This window comes from Myotis lucifugus, unplaced genomic scaffold (genome assembly GCF_000147115.1).
Source record: "Myotis lucifugus unplaced genomic scaffold, Myoluc2.0 scaffold_145, whole genome shotgun sequence".
NCBI classification, from domain to species: Eukaryota; Metazoa; Chordata; class Mammalia; order Chiroptera; family Vespertilionidae; genus Myotis; species Myotis lucifugus.
In genome coordinates, this window is record NW_005871193.1 from 184,995 (window position 1) to 206,046 (window position 21,052).

A 21,052-nucleotide genomic window follows, 5' to 3' on the forward strand; every position below is an offset into this window, starting at 1 on the left:
GGGGGTGTCAAAGTTCTTTCTGAGTCTTTTGTTTCCTAATAACCAGCTTAACTCAATATCCTAAAAGGCATTTTCTGGGGTGGCAAAACTTTGGTCCCCTCCGTACCACCTTTGAAACTTTAAAAAGTTTCTTGTTCCAGAAGCAAAGTTGGTAGATTGCATAGATGGTTCTTACTCTTGATTTAGCTCTTCAGTTTTTTGCAGTATCTGAACTAGAAAGTGATCAGAAGAGTACCAAGCACCTCCGCATGGGTATATTACATTTGTGCAGGGCCTTCTAACGTGTCTTATTTCTGCTGGCTGCTTTTTTTGTAAATCCTAGAGAGAATTTTCTACTTCAGAAGAGATTTTGTAATTTTTTATCCTTTTAGATTTATCAACAGACTAATTTCTTCACTGTCAAAATGGCATCACTTTCTACCTCTGCCCAGTGTTCAACAACTGACAGTGCTTGCAGGAGCTCTCCAAGACAGATCAAGCAGGTAAGATGTTTTTAGGCATTCCTATTTCTCTTTAAGTTAAAAAAAAGTAAATAAATTGAGTTGGGGATGTAGCTGGCTTCACTGACTGTAGGCTTTTATAGAGAGCAGAAGTATTATTTTAAAATGTCAGTGGATAGAGCGTCGGCCTGCGGACTGAAAGGTCCCAGGTTCGATTCCGGTCAAGGGCATGTACCTGGGTTGTGGGCACATCCCCAGTAGGAGATGTGCAGGAGGCAGCTGATCGATGTTTCTCTCTCATCGATGTTTCTAACTCTCTATCTCTCTCCCTTCCTCTCTGTAAAAAATCAATAAAATATATTTAAAAATAAATAAATAAATAAATAAAATGTCATATTAGGGAAACTAGTAAACAGTATTAATGCTCATAAATTTGAATGGATCATTGATTCCATAAATGTAGAGAAGTTACTGATTGCTTAAGGGTACATTTTGAAAACTAGAGTGTTTTAGGGTACAGGTGGCTAGTGAGGAGTTTAGGACCAAGTTATGTAAATTAGTTTTTGTCTCTCACTTCATTCTAATTTGTTTTCTTTAAAATTTTAAAATATAGCAAATGTATTCTTAGAAAAGATTCAAACTTTATAATGTATCTAAAGTATTTATAGTGGTTTTTAAAAAAATGTATTTTTATTGACTTCAGAGAGGAAGGGAGAGGGAGAGAAATAGAAATATCAATGATGAGAGAGAATCCTTGATTGGCTGTCTCCTGCACATCCCCTACTGGGGACTGAGCCTGCAACCCAGGCATGTGCCCTGACTGGAATTGAACCATGGTTGATGCTCAACCACTGAGCCACACTGGTTGGGCAGTATAGAGACTTTTTTGACCCATGCCTTTCCCTTAACATAACACTGTTAATCAATTTGGTGTGTCTTGTTCCAGATCTTTTCCTCTAACATACCAAAATAATGTCATTTTGTTTTGTGTTTTCATAAAAATTGTACACTATGTAATATTATGTAGCTCATTTTATTAAAATGGTGGAATTTGGATTTGATGGGAAAATGTGGCCTATAGTAAATGGTTTTGATGTAATTTGCTATCTCTGGAAGGACACAAATTAAGACCTCAAACCTTATGTAAAAACAAATTGCAGATAGATACTTAAATGTAAAAAATGAAATGATTAAGAATACTGGAAGAAAATTTAAGAAATACTTGTGAAACTTTAGAATGAGGGAGGCCTTATGATAACTGTGGAGGCTGTAAGAGGAAGAGAGAGACAAACTTTGACTATATACAATTTAGAAAACTAAATTGTGTGGCTAAAGACAGACTCCGTAGTCAGAGTCAAGAGATAGCAAACAAAGTCATTATGCCTTGTTTATATGTTTACCTGCCAAGGGTATTTGGGTGATTTCTATCTTTGGACTATTGTGAATAATGCTGCTATGAGCACCGGCGTACAGATAGTTGCTTGAGTCCCTGCTTTCGGTTCTTTTTGGTGTATACCTATGAGTGGAACTGCTGGGTAATGTGCAGATTCTATATTTAACTTTTTGAAGAACTGTCAAACTATTTTCCACTGTAGCTGCGCCATTTCATGTTCCCAGGTGCACAAGGGTTCCGATCACTCCACATTCTCACCAACACATCTTTTCTTTTTTCCTCTTATAGCCATTTAGTAGTGTGAATGTGCTATCTTTTGAAAGTATGATTTTTCAGGAAGTAGTCTGTTCATCTGTAGTTACTTTATGCTTTGAAAGATTATATAATACTAGAGGCCCGATGCACGAAATTCATGCAATGGGCTTGGCCCTTGCAGCCCTGGCTTTGTCAGAAGGTCATTCAGCTGTCCGGTCTAATTAGCATATTACGCTTTTATTATTATAGATTAGATAAGTTTAAAAAGTTGAAGGAGGATCTTGTTCCCTATGGTATCAGAAATCAATCTAATTGAAATGTAAATACAGTGGGGCCTTGACTTACGAGTTTAATTCGTTCTGTGACGGACCTTGTAACTCAAATTACTCGTATGTCAAATCATAAAGTGAACGCGTGAGACACATGATGCTGGGCTGATGTGGCGTTCACTGTGACGTTCGCTGCACCAACTAGCGGTGGGGTATCTGAAGCTGGCTCGTAACCCGAATTTTAGCTCGCAACTCAAAGCAAAAAATCGGCCGAGAGATGGCTTGTATCTCGAAAAACTCGTTAGTTGGGACACTCGTAAGTCAAGGCCCCACTGTATCAGGTTTATTTTATGTTTTTATTAGGTACGACCAAAACCGCCACTTCTGAAGATTTTGCAGGCAGCAGGTGCGCAGGGTGAAATCTTCACTGTTACCCAGGTAAGCTATCAAAGAAAATTGTTTTAAGAACAGCTCAGAAATAGAAGCTGATGCATCTGTAGTTCTGAACTCAGCCCTAAGGAGGGAAGTTCTCCTGAGGTACTGGAGAGGCAACTTTTGCTCTGTTTCAAAGACCATGGAGCTAAGTTGGATTTCATATTTCCTTTAAATTCCCTTTTGAAGTTTGTTGTCAGCTAAACAAAACTAACCATGAGTTTATTGATCTCAGAATTAAAATGCAAAGCATGTATACGATTTTAAAAAATGACACTGTCTGTCTGTGATTTCCTGATACTACCAGGCAGGAACTAAATGCTGTAGCTTTACATTATAAATGTGTCAGATAATTTTTTGAACACTGTGAGTTATTTTAAACACTTAAATAACTTATTTAGCTTCTGAAGTGTTTTTTTTAAAAGCAAAAACAAACTGAATTCTTTATGTGGAAAGAGTATTAAAATGTTCATCTCTTTGAACTGTGCTTACTTTTAGTAAGGTAAATGCTTCCTAAACAGAAGAAACAAAGTTATCAAGCTTTTTTGAGTTTTTTAGGAAGCTTAACACCTGTCTGTAATACCGCACTCCTGAGCCATTAAAACCCTTAAGGAAACAAATCTGGAGTCATTTCAGATTTTTTAGAATGCTCATATTTCCTTTATCATTTTTAATTATGTAGAGTCCATAATTTTGGGTGATAACTAAAATTCTGATAAATATTACCTTTTCAAACTTATTAAAGTGTGGGTTTTTATTATTTATTTTTTAAAATATCTTTTTATTGATTTCAGAGAGGAAGGGAGAGGGAGAGAGACACAGAAACATCAATGATGAGAGAATCATTGATCAGTTACTTCCTGCACGCCCCACACTGGGGATCGAGGCCACAACTGAGGCATGTGCCCTGATGGGGAATTGAACCATGATCTCCTGGTTCATAGTTTGACCTCAGCCACTGAGCCACGCCAGCCAGGCAAAGTGTGGATTTTTATATCAAAATTATGAGTTACGCTAGCTTCAATAGCATGGCAGAGTTTACTGGGGAAAAAGTTGGATAGAGTCAGTTTACATGAACTCTATGTTATGAATTGACTCTACCAGGTACATAAAGAGGAATCCCCTAAATATTTTTAAATATTAGTTGTTAGTATGGGTATTAAGGCAGTATATACAGATTTAGAGTAGTGTTTTAGAGGATTTTATTTTTTTTTGTACTAAAAGTTGGGCAGACATAAATATGTCACCCCTTTTCTTCTAGTAGATGCTCTTCCCCATCTTATTTTTCTCCAGGTGTTTGATTAGGTAGGAGAACTTTGCTGATACTGGGACACATTGTCTGGGATGGAGGGGAGCCCAGGAGCATCATTGCTCCTAATATAATGGGAACAGTGTAGGTAACAAATTCTGTGCAGATATCTAATAATTTCTGAGAAGTTGGGGCCTAAAGATAAAGATCGCTGCTTTGGTCTGCTTGTAATCTGAGATAGCAAAATTCTTACTGTCATTAAGTGACCTTAATTATTAAGCAATTTAAAAAAAAATCTGTTACCTAGAGAAAACATTAGGATAAAGTTAGATCATTTTTAAGTTTTGAATCATGAACTTGTCTGTTTCCTTCCATTTTGTGAACTTGTAAGAAAAGCCAGATAGATTAAATTTTTTGATAAACACTTAAAGTCTGTTTTATGCACTTATAGTTTATTAACCATTGTACTTCATTTGTCAAAAATAATTATGTGAACACACAGTAAGTCTATCGTAGTTATGTACCCCTGGACTTGCAAAATATTTTTATGACCCAGGCAAATTTAAAGTTTATGCCTTTGAGTAATAGGAGAGACCCCTTTATTTGGATTGGTGAGAACATTTTAAAGGTGACACTAGGTAAATTCACCACTTTTTCTCATTGTCAGACCAATACATTTCTATTATAAAACTTAAGGCTCTGTTAATGTCCAGAATGATAATAAGTGGATGAACCTAGTATTTGGGTTCAGTTATCCTGTTATAGGACCCCAGACCTTTATTTTTTTAAATATATTTTATTGATTTTTTACAGAGAGGAAGGGAGAGGGATAGAGAGTTAGAAACATCGATGAGAGAGAAACATCGATCAGCTGCCTCCTGCATACTCCCTACTGGGGATGTGCCCGCCACCAAGATACATGCCCTTGACCGGAATCGAACCTGGGACCCTTGAGTCCACAGGCTGATGCTCTATCCACTGAGCCAAACCGGTTAGGGCAGGACCCCAGACCTTTATATGTTACCCCTTCTTGTAACAAACCTAACTTACCTTATCCTATATAATAAAAGGATAATATGCAAATAACAGAACATCGGAATGACTGGTCTCTATGACGCACATTGACCACCTGGGGGCAGATGGTCAACGTAGGAGCTGCCCCCTGGTGGTCAGTGCACTCCCACTGAGGGAGTGCTGTTCAGCCACAAGCCAAGCTGACGGCTAGCAAGTGCAGCAGTGGTGGCGGGAGCCTCTCCCGCCTCAGCAGCAGTGCTAAGGATATCAGGCCTAAGCCATCAGACATCCCCTGAGGGTTCCCGGACTATGCAGGCTGGGCTGAATATTGTGCACCGGGCCTCTAGTCTCCTTATAATTAACCAGAGGCCTGGTGCATGATTGGGCCGGGGAGGGACCGCAGGAGGGCTCCAGGGCATGACTGGCCCATCTTGCTTAGTCCTGATGAGCCAGACCCTAGCAGCAAGCTAACTTACCGGTTGGAGCATCTGCCCCCTGGTGGTCAGTGCATGTCATAGGACCTTAGCATGTCATTAGCATATTATGCTTTGATTGGTTGAATGGCTGACTGGTCCACCAGACACTTAGCATATTAGGCTTTTGTTATATAGGATTTGTGTATTTTTTAAAATATTTTTATTGACTTCAGAGAAGAAGGGAGAGGGATAGAGAGAAACATCAATGATGAGAGATAATCATTGATTGGCTGCCTCCTGCACACCCCACACTGGGGATTGAGCCCACAGCCTGGGCATGTGCCTGACTGGGAATCAATCTGTGACCTCCTGGTTCATAGGTCGATGCTCAACCACGAGCCACGCCAGCCAGGCAATTTGTGTGTTTTTGACAGCAGCTGGACAGAACTCTTAATAATAATTTATTTCTGTGCAGGTCATGCACTTTCTAGGCCAATATATAACAATGAAGCAGCTTTATGATCCTCGGGAGCAGCATATGGTATATTGTAGTGGAGATCTTTTGGGAGAACTCCTAGGATGTCAGAGCTTCTCTGTGAAAGATCCAAGGTAAAAAGAGGGGGGTGCTTATACCTAACTACTTGATCTTCATAAGTTATTAGTGGTTATCTATTCCTTTAGTCAACAAATATTTAAGGACCTACATATGTCAGGTGGCCTATGAGGCACTGAAAACATAGTAGGGAGCCATAGTCTCTGATTTATGGAGCTTAATTAAAGTGTAGTGAGACAGGTGCTCTTCCCTATCTTAATCAAATTATCACACTATAAGGTAAAATTATACTAGGGGTGGGGTTTATGGTCTTCGGGATCAAGGAAAGGTTCCTAGAGAAATTGATTATTTGAGCTGAGAGCTGAAGGATAATTAAGGAGTCAGGATTCAAGTAGAAGAGGCTGGTTGAAGGAGGGCTTAGTGCCAATTGAGCATCACGTGTGAAGGATTGGATATTAGGGAGTTTGATGTGACTAGGTTAGAATTTTGTGAAACAGTTGTAGAGAGAGGGACAGTGAGATGATGAGCAATGTAGAATTGCTGGGCAGCTTGAGATTGATGATGGACTCCTGTGATTTTTATGACTTGTGTGACTTTCTCCAGCTGCATGGGGAATTTGGGTATTTATACAATCAAAGGCTAATTAGCAAGTGAGAAGCAGTGTTCTCTTTCTATATCTTTGTGATGACTTTCTAGAGCTTCAGTTTGTCTTTCTTTGGTAAGACTCCCTTCCACCTGCACACCCTAACTAACTCCTAGAAGAAAGGAGTAGTTGCAAAGGAAATCTCCCCACTTGAGTTACTCTTAGCTAAATTAATAAAATGTCAATTAATTAATTTTAAAAAAATATATTTTATTGATTTCAGAATGGAAGGGAGAGGGAGAGAGATAGAAACATCAATGATGAGAGAGAATTATTAGATTGGCTGCCTCTACTGGGTATCAAGCCTGCAGCCTGGGCATGTGCCCTGACTGGGAATTGAACTGTGATCTTCTGGTTCATAGGTCAATGCTCAACCACTGAGAGCATTTGATATTTTAATAATTACAAGAGTTCTGCCTGGTTGGTGTGGCTCAGTTGGTTGAAGCCCCACCCATCCCATACACCCAGTCAGGATACATACCCAGGTTGAGTGTTTGATCCCTAGTTGGGACATGTGTAGGAGGCAACCAATTGATGTTTCTCTTTCTCCCCTCCTCTCTCTAAAATCAATTTAAAAAAATAATAAAAGATTTATTTTGGGGAAAATATTCTGTCTCTCCATATGTTATGAATTTCAGAGACAGTGTTTGAGAAATTCACTTAACGTTTTAATGGGAAACTATTGGTTATTAATTTTTTATTTTATCTCCTTAACAGCCCTCTCTATGCTATGCTAAGAAAGAATCTTGTCGCTTTAACCATTGCTGCTGCAGGTATGTCTCATCATATTTTTTCAGTCTATATCACAGCTTTAAGTTCAAGGGGGCAAACGATGGGAGGGAAAACAAATGATGGAATGCTGTCTTGGCATGACTGGGAGGGATACCATCACACAGAATGTGATTACTATGTCACTTAACTTTTAATTGTGAAAATTTTCCAATATACTAAAGATAGATTGGTATAATTAATGTGTGCGCCTCTTGGACTTAGCAATTGTTAACATTTGATCATATTTGCTTTAGGTAGGCATACTTTAAAAATTGCTAACAGATCCCGTCTTTTTTCCTTTGAGTATAACTATAGTGCCATTATTACACCAAACAAAATAATGATAAACTAAAAAACTCCATAATAGTATCCAAAAGCCAGTTTATGTATAGTTATCCCCATTTATCGCAAAAATATCTTTTACATTTGGCTTGTTCAAAATCCACATTCAGAGCCCCCACACTACATTTGGTTGCTAACACTCCTTTGTTTTTATTTCATTTATTTAGTGAAGAAATGAGTCATTTGTCCTATAGCATGTCATTCTAGAGTTTGTAGATTGTGATGTTGTTTAACATGTTTCTCTGTTCTATCTTTGATAACTAGTAGTGCTTGAATAGATTCAAGTTTAAATTTTTTTCTGGGAAGGTTTCATGGGGGTGCTTCTGTACATCTGTTGCATTACTTCAGTGTCATGTAAGGTCTTTGTGCCCTTTCAGTGGTAAGAGTCTGTGGGCTTACATGGTGTCAGCTTGATCCATCTATTATAAAGGTCCCCCAAGAACCTTTCACCTAATAGTTTTAGCTTTCTGTTATTTATTTTTTAAAAACTTAATATGTTGTGAATATTCACCCATTTTATTCTTTGAAAACATTTTTTTTAATGCTTTTGTCTTTTTCTTTAAAATATATTTTTATTGATTTCAGAGAGGAAGGGAAAGGGAGAGAAAGAAACATCAATGATGAGAGAGAATCATTGATTGGCTACCTCCTGCATACCCCCTATTGGGAATTAAGCCTGCAACCCAGACATGTGCCCTTGACTGGAATCGAGCCTGGGACCCCTCAGTCCCCAGGCTGACGCTCTATTCACTGACCCAAACCAGCTGGGCGCTTTCTGTTATTTGAAGGCCAATTTGTCTAACCCTTTGCTTGATTGTATACCTCTTAAATCCTGCACTTTGAGTTTAATTTATTAGGTATATGCAGGAAACTGGCTGCTTTGGATCTGAAGTGTGGTGTGCTAGAGATAAGTGAATTAATAAACTGGAGACAACTGAAATGCAGCCCTGTCTCATTTCCAAATGAAACTTTTCCCCTTAAGACAGCACTTTCGATTGGCTATCTTTCAGTAGGTTATTGAAACAAATAAGCTTGAAAAAAATGTATTTCTAATAAAGATTTACACTTTAAATGAGACGTTGCTCTCATTGAAATGTGATTTTGAACTTATATTGAATTTTGAAGCCTGTTGATTTCATTGAGTCTTTGCCCACTTTACCCAGCTGTAAATTTCTATTTGATAGGGAAGGCTTTGGGAATGATGTGGCTCTTTATTAAAATTCAGTCATTTGAAAAATAGTATGGCTTTTCTGGGATACTCACTATAGGCTTGAAATACACAGGATTTTATATTTGCTCCTTTACAGTAAAATTTGTTTTCTGATCTTTCTCTGAATATCTAGAGTAAGAATAATTCTCACCTTTTGTCTCTCATTTTCTTTCTTGCACTTCCTTTGCAGAATTTAACATGCCATGTGTTAAAATGAACATTTCTATAGCAAACATTTCAGTTGATCCTCACCCCAACCCTGTGGGGAAGGAAGGTCTGGAGATGAAGAGACAAGTGGTACAGGAGATATTTCTGATTGGCCAACCCCCCCCCCCTTTCCCACTGTGCCACACATTGCTACCTCCTTAATCCTTGTTTATAATCCCTTTTTTTCCCATTGTGCCACACATTGCTGCCTCCTTAATCCTTGCTTATGATAGAATTTGCTCCAATCAATTTTTTAAACACATTTTTTCTCTGAACATTAAATCTGTAAAACATCTTATTTTTCATCTTGTCACTTTGGAATAATTTCACCTACAAAAATATTATAGAGAGTTCCTTATACTCTTTATCCAGACCTTATAGAACCACAGTACAAGTTACTTTGGTTTTCTGGTTTGCACTTGGGTTAGTACCTGTGGTTGATCTTTGTAAAATGGGTCACCTGTGCTGTTTTATGTGAAAGGACAAATGAGACAAGTGCTTTCCATATACCTATTTTACATCTTTGCAAATGAGCTAAATGCTTTATTTTGATGGCTGAGGAAAATATTATTTAAAATGATGGTGGTTCTTTACAAACAAACCATTTCTACAAATTTCCACATGCATCCTGATAAAATGAATTTTATATGACAAACTTTGCATTTAAGAATTCCTGTGTATATTTCAGTTTTCTCAGATAACTTCTTTTTTACTCCTAATCGTTATAACTGAATAAGGCTTTAGAATATAAATGATAGTAATCAAATGGCAGTAAAGAAGTGCTTCATCTGAGTTGTATGCTAACTGAGCTTTGAGGACCACTGTGGTCAGAAAATGCTGTCTCTTAAACTCAGTATCTCTGTTTATAACAGTCCTTCTAGAAATAATGCTCTTTATAATTACAATTTCGAAAATGATTTGTGCAAAACAACTGAATTGTGAGACCAGTTGTAGGATCTGTATTCTCTGCCAGTCTATTTAGAGGAGGATTATTTTCCATAAGATTTCTGGACCTGATAGTAGCCGATGAACCCAATCTATGATAGGCTTACATATAAGCATCTCAGTTATGCATACCCTCTGAGTGGTCCAGATTATTAAATTCTCTGAAGCTAAGCTTTAACCTTTTGTTCTGCTTGAAAATTTCCAAGTCCTTGAAATACATTTCTTTCGGACTAAGAATTTCTCTTAGGTTATTGTTTCCTTTCTTTCTTTTTATTGGTCTTGAGAAAAACTTTCTCTGCTTCCTTGTCCTTAGAAAATGTTTATAGTAACTGGGAAAAATAAGACTTGTTGATTTTTAAAAACCTAACTATATATTCAGGTGTTGGGAATTTAAATTGTGAAATCATTGACATTTAGAATGTGAGTTTACATGAAGATGGTATTGTGTTTTATGAAGCAAGTGAGAAATTCCAGATTTTCGGATTTCATTACCCTTTATAACTTTTTAACATTTGAGAAGAAAAATTAAATGAAAAAGCCAGGCCTTTTCTTTTTGTTGTTTACAACTTAGGCAAATTTGGTAATAAAATACCTATAGGAAGAGATGATAAAAATATGCACCATTATTTCCTCCTGAAATCACTTTTCATATTAAAATTTGAAAGCTTGCTACGGAAGGACATTTTTTTGGTTATCTTTCATTTCCCCCAGATTATATTTTGGTAATATATTTTGAATATAGCCTGTTTTGGCTTTTGTGGTTTTTACCAATTTTGATTTTTCCATTTCTTTTGGATGAGAGCCTTGTTAAACCAACATGGAGAGGTACTTCTCTAGGGACCAAGCCTGGCTCCAGGGTTGTTTGCTGAGGTCCTTTCTGTGTGGGAGGAATGGCTATTACCAGGGAAGGTTTTCCTTTTGTTTTACTTGCTATCCAGATGCTGCTCAGACTCTCGCTATCGCACAGGATCAAAATCTGGATATTCCAAGTCAAGACCACCTGAAGGTAAAATCACCACATGGTGACTTTTTTTGTTGTACAGAGTGGCCCCTTCTCTGTACCTATGGATCTTGGACTCCCAAGACCTCTTGCTGAATGTGGTAAGAATTTAATAAAGGTTCTTGGGAGTTCACAGACCAGGGACAGAGTGAAAATTCTCTGTTCTGTCCATAACAGAGTTCCAGTCTCTGAATCTTTCTTTGGGATGTAGCACTTCTGATCTTCAGTTCTTCCAGTTGCATCTTCTTTGTGTGTGCGCTTGTGTGTGTGTGACAGTGTACATTCATAGGTGTTGGAGGAAACTGCTTTTATTAGATTTTAACAGGCTTGTTGCAGTTCAGTTCACGTCAGGCCAATTCTTAAAGCTTCCCCAAACCTGGGAAAACCTTATGATCATCTTGGTATATGGTGAGGATTTCACATGTTTTCTGAATTATGCCTAATTATGTAATAGGCTAAAGGGTTTATATTGATAGTTTATTTTTAACAGTACATTTTGGTCTTTTGTGCAGAGATTTTTTTTCTCCCCCCAGGTTTGCAATTGTCTTAGCTCTGCTCACAATGGGTTGAGATGTTGCCTTTATTTGATGACTGTGGTGAATGCGAGTTCTCTTTCTTGTGTGTAACCCATTGTGTGGCACACTAACTGGTGAGCCAGAAAGGAACTGCTGCATCCCCTGGTCTCAGTCATTTCCATTGCACTGATAGGCGCCTTTCCCTTCTTTTCAGCAAAGCGCAGAGGAAAGTCCCAGTTCCAGGAAAAGTACCGAAGAAGGCAATATTCCCACACTGCCTACCTCACAGAACAAATGCACACATTCCAGAGAAGGTACGTTTGGATTAAAGCTATGTAGACTTTTCTGTTGATAACTTTTAGGAATGACACCTATCCAAATTAAGCACTGGCTATAATTAATACCATTATATAGAGAAATAAAAAATATAATGCTGTCTCTTCATGTGAAGTAGGAGGCGCATATGTCATACTTCTTCCTCATTCTTTTCTGAAAATCTTTTTCTTTAAATCCTGTCACTGTTGTTAACTGGGAAGAGGAGGGCAGTGCTCTTAGCAACCCAGGTTACTGGGCTGGCGCAGACCCTTCCTTTAGCTGGTAAGCTAAGCGGAGATGGCTACCACTTAGCAGTTTGCCACCTGGTCACTTAGCTGCCTTGGTCTTTTATTTGTTTAATATACATTTTATTGATTTTTTACAGAGAGAAAGGGAGAGGGATAGAGAGTTAGAAACATCGATGAGAGAGAAACATCGATCAGCTGCCTCCTGCACACTCCCTACTGGGTATGTGCCCACAACCAAGATACATGCCCTTGACCAGAATCGAACCTGGGACCCTTGAGTCCGCAGGCCAACGCTCTATTCATTGAGCCAAACCAGTTAGGGCTACTTTGGTCTTTTAAATCTTGGTACCCATATACATACTTGATGTGGTTAGAATTTTTATTTTGATTTGTTTGCTTGAGACTAATTTTCCTAGATTTTTGAAGTTTGCAAACATGATAAAATATACTGACTATCTCAGAGCCAAGAATGAGACATAGAAGCATGGTAATTCCTTTGCCTTGGGTGGTAGTAATCAGATCTTTGCCATACATACAGATGTGGTATGGGTAAGTTAAATTAGTGATATATTGGAAGTTTTCCCAAGCCCTATTTATAAAATATCCCCTAAATTATTTTCTGCAAAAATGTATAAAATAAAAAATTCCTCAAAGGCCCTTATATCATGATGGTTTCTAGTCTAGGCTCACATTTGGAGCAGTGGCAGGAAAGTTACGCTGTTGAAATTGTTTTAAATGTTTACATTAAAACTGAATCAATTTCTGTATTTGTTTTCCCAAATTTCATTTCAGTGTAAACTGAATATTGGGCTACCTAATTGCCTTGGAGCTTATTCCAGTCTGTGGCATTAATGTAGAATTTTGTTTCTTTAAATGCAGGTCTTTGCTTATTTTCAACTTAGAAGGCTGTTTAAAACATAAGAACAGCCAATTCAAGAGACTATATGTAGTTTATGATGTAAGTTTTGAGAATAAATAGCTTAGTATTTTTAGGGAGATATATAGGTAGAGAGGTCAAAATTTTTATATGTGGAAAGAATGGCCTATTTCCATTCCCTGCATAAAGTTATAGAGCTTGACTAGGTGAAGATAACTTTTTTTTTTTTTAATTCTTTATTAGTTAAGGTATTACAAATGTGTGAAGATAACTTTAATATTTGTCTTAGGAGTTTGGTTTCTGGTAACTTCAGCAAGGAGTAAGAAAAAGATAGTTGAAGTTTCCCTGAGCACTGATATACCTTTTTATAGACAGGATCAACATAATTTGTAAGTAGATAGGGTAAACTTTTATTCTAGCAGGGACCCATTATTGCAGAAATCTTTTAAAACATGTGTATGTACCTCAGCACATTTAAAAACACCTGTGGCCACCATTGGTATGTCTAGTGCATTGGAAGAAGAGATAGAGGAGAGGAAGAAAGTAGGAAACAAGCAAAGCACAAAAAAAGATTGCATGATGGCAAAGAAAGAAAAGAATTTCATGTGGTAGCAACAAACATATGTTAGTAACTGCCTTGAGTGTCATTTAGATTTCGGACACAGGATCTTCTACTTGAAATATGTGGGGCCTTAATGTATTTTGGATTTGCAGTATTTGTAGATTTTAGATACCTTAACTCTGAAATAGCTAATAAAGTCTAAACAGGAGAGTAGATGTGAGCTCTGCAACTGAGACAGGTATTTGGTTTCTGATTTGTCCTTACTGGAAGCAGGAGTGACTTTTTACTTATAAAGAGATTGTAAGTATTATAAAGAGTCTTGATGCTTAAGGCTTGTGTACATAGTTATGCTTTTCATTTGACTTCTGTAGACGAGACATCTAGGCTGGACCTCGGGCTTGAGGAGTGGGATGTAGCTGGCTGGCCATGGTGGTTTTTAGGAAATTTGAGAAACAGTTACACACCTAGAAGTAATGGCTCAACTGATTTACAGACAAATCAGGTAAATTTCATGTTTGAAGAGAAACTTCTTTTTTTCTTTGGAAAATAGTAGCATTTGGTTGATTTCTTTCTCTGTCATATGCCACAACATCCAAACATCCAAAACCTAGCCAACCACTTTTTATTATTTCCACTGTCATACCACAATTTAAGCCATTGTCATTCTGCTCCTTTATCTTATTATTATTTTTTTTTAAATATATTTTATTGATTTTTTACAGAGAGGAAGGGAGAGGGATAGAGAGTTAGAAACATCGATGAGAGAGAAACATCGATCAGCTGCCTCCTGCACACTCCCCACTGGGGATGTGCCCGCAACCCAGGTACATGCCCTTGACCGGAATCGAACCCGGGACCCTTCAGTCCGCAAGCCGACGCTCTATCCACTGAGCCAAACCGGTTTCGGCTTATCTTATTTTTTTTTAAAATATATTTTATTGATTTTTTTACAGAGAGGAAGGGAGAGAGATAGAGAGTTAGAAACATCGATGAGAGAGAAACATCAATCAGCTGCCTCCTGCACATCTCCCACTGGGGATGTGCCCGCAACCCAGGTACATGCCCTTGACCGGAATCGAACCCGGGACTCTTGAGTCCGCAGGCCGACGCTCTATCCACTGAGCCAAACCGGTTTCGGCTCCTTTATCTTATTTTATATTCTCCATTGCACTTCTCACTTTGTAAAATGATTATTTTATCGTGTTTATGTGTGTATTGACTGTTTATCCCCACTGAAATGTAAGTCCAGGGCTTTAATATTATTAACCGCTCTATTGCCAAATAGTTGACACATCATAGTCGTTCAGTTAGTATTTCTTCAGTAAATGAAGGGACATATAATGGCAAAATAATAAGTTATTTCATAGGAATATTATAGAAGACATGTCATAAATGTCCGTAGTTGAATGTAGAAAGAAAGTTATATTTAAAGTTGTTTAAGAAAGCGGAGAGAAGGTTTGAGTCAGTATTTCTCATTTTTCTTCATTAAGCATTGACCATTAAAGGAGGGCTATCTTACAATTAATAGGATGTTTGCTAGGTTCTCAGAGTGCCACTTATGGAAAGGAATGCAGAGAATGGATTCTATTTACTTGAACAACTATGAGTCTTTAGGTTTTAGACTCTTCAGTACTGTTTCTCAGATGTTATACTTGATTTACTGTTAAAATACAAAATTCCAACTGTCCTCAGCTTTAATAAACATACTCTCAAAATTAAAAATAAAAATTTCTTACCAGGCATCTGTATATCCATTAGCTTTTACACAGTAGGTATTTGTTGAATGAATAGATGTCCATTGGAGAAAGGCTGGGTGTTTGGGGATATGTGAGGACATTGAGTTTTGGGTTCATTTATGTTAGTTCAATGTCTCTGATAAGCTTCTGACTACAAAACCTCGTTTGTTTTTTCTGTTAGGATATAGGTACTGTCATTGTTTCAGATACGACAGATGACGTGTGTTTTTTGAATGAGTCAGTATCAGAGCAGTTTGGTGCTGGAATAAAAGTTGAAGCTGCTGATATTGAACAAACAAGTGAAGAAGTAGGGAAAGTGAGAGACAAAATGGTATGTTGTGGAAATATGTCACATTGGTTGTATTTATGTGTGTGTAGTATATTCTATTCATATCTGGTGACGAGACCTATTCTATTCCGCTTTATACAACAAATGACTCACATAATCACCCCACCTACTCCCTTTCTTACTTAGTATTTTTCTATATCTAATTTTAGGATTCACACTCAGTTAACCGAGGTTGCCTTAAATATAGGCTAGGACTCCATGGGTAAAGCTCCTCCTTTGTTAGAAGCAATAATCTACACTTTTCCTACTTGCCTAGTTTCTCATTGTATAGTTTTTTTCTTGTGGAGACTTTGTGTTGCTAACAGTGCAAGGTTCTAAATGGCCACAACAGCCTGTAGAGAGAAGAAAATTCGTATTTCTTGGATGTGTCAATAGCTTTCATAACCATTTTATACCCAAAGGGAAATAGATGAGTTTTTGCATTATAGATTTTTAAATAGGAGGAAAGAGGGAGCTAGAATTCTGAGTGCATAGTGGGAGTACACCAAGATGAAGAGTCATACAAGCATGTGTTCAAATCTCAAAATAAATTGGGAAGCAGGTCCCAGTGCCTGACATGGTCAAGAGTCTCTGTAAATATCCACTGAATAAATAGAGCAAAAACAGAACTATATTGGATCAGTCATATATATATAATTGATTTCAGAGAAGAGGGAAGAGGAAGAGAGAGAAATATCAATGATAAGAGAAAATCATTGATTGGCTGCCTCCTGCATACCCCCTACTGGGGATCGAGCCCGAAACCCGGACATGTGCCCTTGACCGGAATTGAACCTGGGACCCTTCAGTCCACGGGCCGACGCTCTATCCACTGAGCCAAACCGACTAGGGCAGATCATTCTTTTAATTTAAGAGACTTTCACAGTAATTTGGGTTCCTGAAGGGGATGTTCTGTATGTTTGTGGTGGGCAGATAGATGGTTGGGTTCTCTTAGACTAGTTATATGGGTAGCATTAGAAGAGAATGCAGGTGGCTAGAATAAAGACAAAGTTGACATTTGGAAACTTCTATAGAGAGATGGGACTTAAAATACTTAAACTATTGTGACAAAGTTGCTATACAGAAGGTCATAATTGTATTATAATTGGTTTTTGTTCCACATACCGTGTCATAAAACTAAAGTTTTCATTTTTAGAATTTTAAATTCTAAATTTTAAAATTTAGAAGACACTTCCCACATTTCTTTTTGTTCCTGGTCTGTAGGCATGTTTTTATAGCCAGCTAGAGCATTACATAACTAGTTGTACTTTTGAATATGAAGAATAACATTTTAAAATACTTTGTTTTTATTTTTCACATCTAAATTTCTTATTTTATACACTGCTTTTACAGTGCCTACTTAGATTCCCAAGATAAATTTCCACGTTTAATAATTTGTGACTTTTCTTCTCTAATACTGTTGTTGTTTTTTTAAGATTTTTTAAATTGATTTTTGAAGAGAAAGAGAGATCGATTGATCAGCTGCCTCCTGCACGCCTCCTGCCGGGGATCGAGTCCACAACCCCAGCATGTGCCCTGACTTGGAGTCAAACCAGCAACCTTTCAGTGCACAGGATGACATGCAGCAGCTGAGGCATCCCAGTCAGGGCTTTTTTTTTTTTTTTTTTTTTTTTTTTTTAAGTCGTAACTTGGGGCATCCTCTTCCTTCTAAATGCAGAAGATATTGGGTAACCCTCTGGGTGCTAGGTGTGTACAGAATCATTTTTGGCCTCATATTTAAGCTATCTCCTTTTAAAGTGTTAATGATGGAGGCAGGATGTGAGCTTTAACTTGAAGCTCTTTCATCTTTTCTGTTCTCAGGTAATAAATTCATGTGAAACAGGTAAACCTTACTAATGAGATATCTTTGCTGTCACAGGTGATTGAAGTGGGAACAAGTGATGACCTTGAGGACTCTAAGTCCATATGTGATGATACTGATGTAGAGGTTGCCTCTGAGGTACGATTCTCTAGTCTGAGATGGTGATGTTCCAACAGTTCACTGTGAAGAATGCTGTTCCCCCCATTTTCGTTTACCTTTCCTGGGTGTTAAGAGATGTTGGTTTCTTTACATTTTGTTAGAGGTTTTTATTAGAATTTGAGAAGAGATGAGTTGATCTATTCTTCTTACCTTGAAAGGGGATGACTTCAATGCCTCTCTGTGTGCCTTTCTCCCTGCCATAAAAACCTTTGGACACGATGCAGTGGGTCCAGTTATTCAGGACAGTACTGCACTGCTTTTCCCACTAACACCTCTGCAGTGCCAAGGATAGACTTAAAAGCTATCTAAAATTTTTTGTTGGTATAAAAATTATATTTTTAATGTTTTCTTAAAAAGAAATGGAAAGGCTGTTTCCACACAAGTTTATATTAATTGAGGGCTAATAAATGATTTAGTATTAAGCTTTTAGGTAATAGTTATGGATTTGTCACCAATTAACAACTAATGTTTAGACTCAAATGTGTTCCTTTTCTGTTTTCATGCTAGGTCCTCATTTTCCGTTTAGTGTTCCCCTCAGCTAACTCACTAGAAAAAAGAGGGGTGGTAAGGGAAGGATAAGGAGGTTGATTTTACTTTTCACTGCTTGAGGATAGGAAAAATTTTAGGTTGTCTCTGGTGTTGATCCCTCTCCCACTCCCACCCCACCACTGGTTGACCATTATGGTAATTCACTGCAAATTATCTGTGCATAGCTAGGTAATAAAGTGGAATATATTGATCCATTAAGTGTTCTTGACCGTAATACAGGTAGCAGGGTAAGTGTTTCCATCTTCATCAGACTTCTATGGCTATTTGGACCAAGAAAACCTATTAAGCAAATAGGCCGTATTTTATCAAATCAAAGATGACATTGACTTTAACAAACCCTATTATTTTATGTACTACTAGAAAAGAAAAGATGCCAATTAGACTATGAGACATCATCAGTTATGAATTCCAAATCTTTATGAAGTTCCTTTGAGTATTTGTGTAGTACTCATACGAGAGCTGAGGATCTTCAACTGGCACAAGAATGTTTTGAGGCTCTCTGGTGAACATCCCACTTTAACAAATGGTTGTGTCCCTGCTTCTTGGGCTTGGCATTGAGTTATAACTTCTAAACTTGAAGTGCTTGATTGATCTTCATTCTGAAAGCAGTCAAGTCAGTCAAATCATTGATCCTGTGAAAGCCAGGCTATGATCACATTAAATATCTGGACTTGTTCCAGGTAGCTACCTTTGAATTAAGCAAGTCACGTAAAATTTATTGAGCTCTAGAATCTCTTTTTTTAAAATTTTTAAATATATTTTATTGATTTTTTACAGAGAGGAAGGGAGAGGGATAGAGAGTTAGAAACATCGATGAGAGAGAAACATTGATCAGCTGCCTCCTGCACATCCCCTACTGGGGATGTGCCCGCAACCAAGGTACATGCCCTTGACTGGAATCGAACCTGGGACCTTTCAGTCCGCAGGCAGATGCTCTATCCACTGAGCCAAACCGGTCAGGGCTGAGCTCTAGTATCTCTTAATTTTAATATGGAGAACTAGGAAAAACTTAACTTGGCATTCAAGGACAAGAACATTTTTTTTTTTTAAGAACATTCGTTTTTTGAGGGTGTGATTTAGGCATACAGTTAGCTACCTAAGATCCTGAGAGCAGTGAGAAAGCATGAATAAATAAGTTAGTAGTTTCTAAATCATAATTGTAGCTTTTTTGCCAGATTTTATAACATTTCTTAAATAGTAGAAAAGAATGACAGTAGTATCTCTTCATTCTTTAGCCTCTCAACATAAGTGTTAGTTGTAAAAAGAGAAATGACCTAAAAAGAAAGCAGAAAAGCAAACAATGTAAATTCCATTCATACTAAAAAGCCAAAATAATTTAACTTTTAAAAAAGATTGCTATATTAAATTTTGGCTTGAATTGGCAGTTGTGTCACTATCAAAGTGGCTGTACAATGTATTTTAATTCTAGGCTAGACCTGTGGTGTGGACTGTCTGTGCTCTCATTAGCTTAGTGAAATGATGAGAGTTTGGCCCACACTCCCTTTTTCTCAGAGTCACGTTCCCCACTGAGTATTAATTGGCTGCACTTCCCTTTGTAGGATGAGTGGCAGTGTACTGAGTGCAAGAAATTTAACTCTCCAAGCAAGAGGTACTGTTTTCGGTGCTGGGCCTTACGGAAGGATTGGTATTCAGATTGTTCTAAGTTAACGCATTCTCTCTCCACGTCTGATATCACTGCCATACCCGAAGAGAAGGAAAATGAAGGAATTGATATCCCTGATTGCCGCAGAACCATATCAGCTCCAGTTGTTATACCTAAAGATACATATAAAAAAGAAGAAAACCCCAAACTCTTGGATCCCTGCAACTCTGTGGAGTTCTTGGATTTGGCCCACAGTTCTGAAAGTCAAGAGACTGTGTCAAGCATGGGAGAACAATCAGCTAACCTTTTCCAGCAGAGAACAGTGACAGGAAGCACGGAGGATTGCCGGAATCTGCTGAAGCCCTGCAGTGTATGTGAGAAAAGACCACGAGACGGGAACATTATTCATGGAAGGACGAGCCATCTTGTCACTTGTTTTCAGTGTGCCAGAAGATTAAAGAAGACTGGGGCTTCATGCCCTGCGTGCAAGAAAGAGATTCATTTGGTTATTAGGGTTTTTATAGCATAGCTGTGAATCGGTGAATTTTAACAATATTAACAAGGTCAGGTCATGTATTCAAAACGTCAGTCTTGAGCATCTTTGTTCAGTCTGACCCATTATTTATTCATGTAAACGTTGTGTTTCAGAACATTTTTGCTTGTAAATTGAGAATGAGTTCTTTAGAACTAGACTATTAATTTGGGGACTCAGCATAAAAAGATAAGTTAATCACTTCATCTCCCTTCAGAGCTGAGGATCTGGGCCCTGGTTGGTGTGGCTCAGTTGATTGGATGCCATCCTGTGCACCGAAGGATCTTGGGTTCAATTCCTGATCAGGACACATACCCAGGTGGCGGGTTCAATCCCTAGCTGGTGCGCATACACGAGGAAACCGGTCCTTATTTCTCTCCCACTTCTTTCTCTCTATAATCAATAATTAAAAAAAAAATCCTCACCCAGCCGGTGTAGCTCAGTGGTTGAGCTTCAACCCATGTACCAGGAGGTCACAATTCGATTCCTGGTTAGGGCACACGCCTGGGTTGTGGGCTCAACCCTTCTCATTATTGATATTTCTCTTTCTCCCTCTCCCTTCTGTCTGAGATCAATTAAAAAAATTTTTTTTAAATCTTTGGGTGAGGTTAAAAAAAAATTAGGGTCTAAGAATGAGCAACTATCAGTACAAACAAAAATATGTTCA

General features: G+C 37.9%; 1 protein-coding gene across 4 annotated transcripts; it reads left to right on the forward strand.

The window, feature by feature from the left end:
• The first annotated feature begins 261 nt into the window (after positions 1-261).
• Positions 262-20,813, forward strand: MDM4 (MDM4, p53 regulator). 4 transcript variants are annotated; one of them, XM_023759031.1, is made up of 10 exons: positions 265-482; positions 2,721-2,795; positions 5,944-6,077; positions 7,382-7,437; positions 11,078-11,145; positions 11,869-11,968; positions 14,028-14,158; positions 15,574-15,723; positions 17,600-17,680; positions 19,810-20,813. In XM_023759031.1, the coding sequence occupies exons 1-10, from the start codon at positions 405-407 to the stop codon at positions 20,380-20,382; spliced, it is 1,446 nt and encodes a 481-aa protein (XP_023614799.1). In that variant the 5' UTR covers positions 265-404; the 3' UTR covers positions 20,383-20,813. The 4 variants fall into 4 exon arrangements, 3 of the variants coding, with proteins under 3 accessions (XP_023614800.1, XP_023614801.1, XP_023614799.1); XR_002830766.1 differs by lacking the exons at positions 11,078-11,145; positions 17,600-17,680; positions 19,810-20,813 and having other exon boundaries at positions 262-482; positions 15,574-15,717; XM_023759032.1 differs by lacking the exons at positions 5,944-6,077; positions 11,078-11,145; positions 14,028-14,158 and having other exon boundaries at positions 262-482.
• Positions 20,814-21,052: the final 239 nt, after the last annotated feature.